At 49.5% G+C, this 1,092-nt stretch overlaps 1 protein-coding gene across 1 annotated transcript; it reads right to left on the bottom strand.

Moving 5' to 3' along the window:
• Positions 1–9: 9 nt before the first annotated feature.
• On the bottom strand, positions 10–878 carry Pmar_PMAR018969 (hypothetical protein; the record flags this gene model as incomplete). The annotated part of the gene is made up of 6 exons (XM_002776176.1): positions 10–77; positions 143–179; positions 227–427; positions 482–617; positions 665–724; positions 775–878. The coding sequence occupies 6 exons, from the start codon at positions 876–878 to the stop codon at positions 10–12; spliced, it is 606 nt and encodes a 201-aa protein (XP_002776222.1).
• Positions 879–1,092: the final 214 nt, after the last annotated feature.

Raw genomic sequence — 1,092 nt, 5'->3', positions numbered from 1 at the left:
TCAACGACTTCAGGTTCCACTGTCGAACGCAGCGGTGGAAGAGTTCGACTTCGATGCCGAGTGTTGCGCAACTCGATCTTCCGAAGAGCGTTAGAGTCGACTGAATAGGTCGGCGTCCACCCCCGACCGACAATCACCCCACTGACGGGCTTATTGCTGGCCTTGGCTCTCGTCGCGGTCTGACAAGCATACCATCCCGATCATCAACGCAATGAAAACAGCTCACCTTCGCAGTATTAGGTACAGCGACTTCTTCCTTGGCTTCAACTTGTGATGAACTAGCCTCCTTCTTGGAGCCCTTGCTTGATTTCCTGCCACCCCCTCTCGCCTTCGAGACGGGCTTTTCCTCCACCACGGAAGATGCGGCCTTCTCGGATGCCGCCGACCGCTGGTTCTTCTCAGCTTCATGTTGCTTACGCGAGGAGGTCTGTGACATATACACGCTGAATGCCTTTGAAACCTCTCGTCTGTAACAGCTCACCTTCCGAACAGGCTCCTCGAATTGTGGAAGCTCTGGCATCACCCGATTAATTTGGTATTCTTTCAAGAGCTCCTCTTGCTCGCTCGAGTCGAGAGAGGTATTAAAAGCCGCCATAAGCGACTCATAGTTCGCGTCCCTGTTTGAACGGTAACAAAATGACTCCTACACTCGATAGATCCTCACCATGCGGCAATATACGACTTCTGTACGTCAACACCCATACCGTACGCATCGGAACCAACCCTGATAGAGTCCATATAGCGTCCTACTGCAGACCAGTGGAAGATACTTACTTATTGTAGAGTAAACAGTTGTGAAAAATCTGATCCATATCTTTCTTGAACTCTTCGGGGTTCGGGTACAACGGGATACGCTTTTTAACGACACCAAGATCCATCGGCTCCTTTATTATGTTATAGTAATCCTTCACAACGGCTTCTTCCAAATCATACCTGACATCATGCGATGAGACAGAAGCCCCTCAACTTCGCGAACGGTCTTCACTGAAGCCAATGGGAGACTTGACAACTCAATGGAATCAACAAGACACGTTACTTGAACAGAGCCTTGTCGAATATATAGCAGATCTTGGTTCCCGATACAGGATCCTT

Source organism: Perkinsus marinus (assembly GCF_000006405.1).
Source record: "Perkinsus marinus ATCC 50983 genomic scaffold scf_1104296953996, whole genome shotgun sequence".
Lineage (NCBI taxonomy): Eukaryota > Perkinsozoa > Perkinsida > Perkinsidae > Perkinsus > Perkinsus marinus.
The sequence above is the reverse complement of the archived record's forward strand: the minus strand, read 5'-3'. Positions and strand labels throughout refer to the sequence as shown.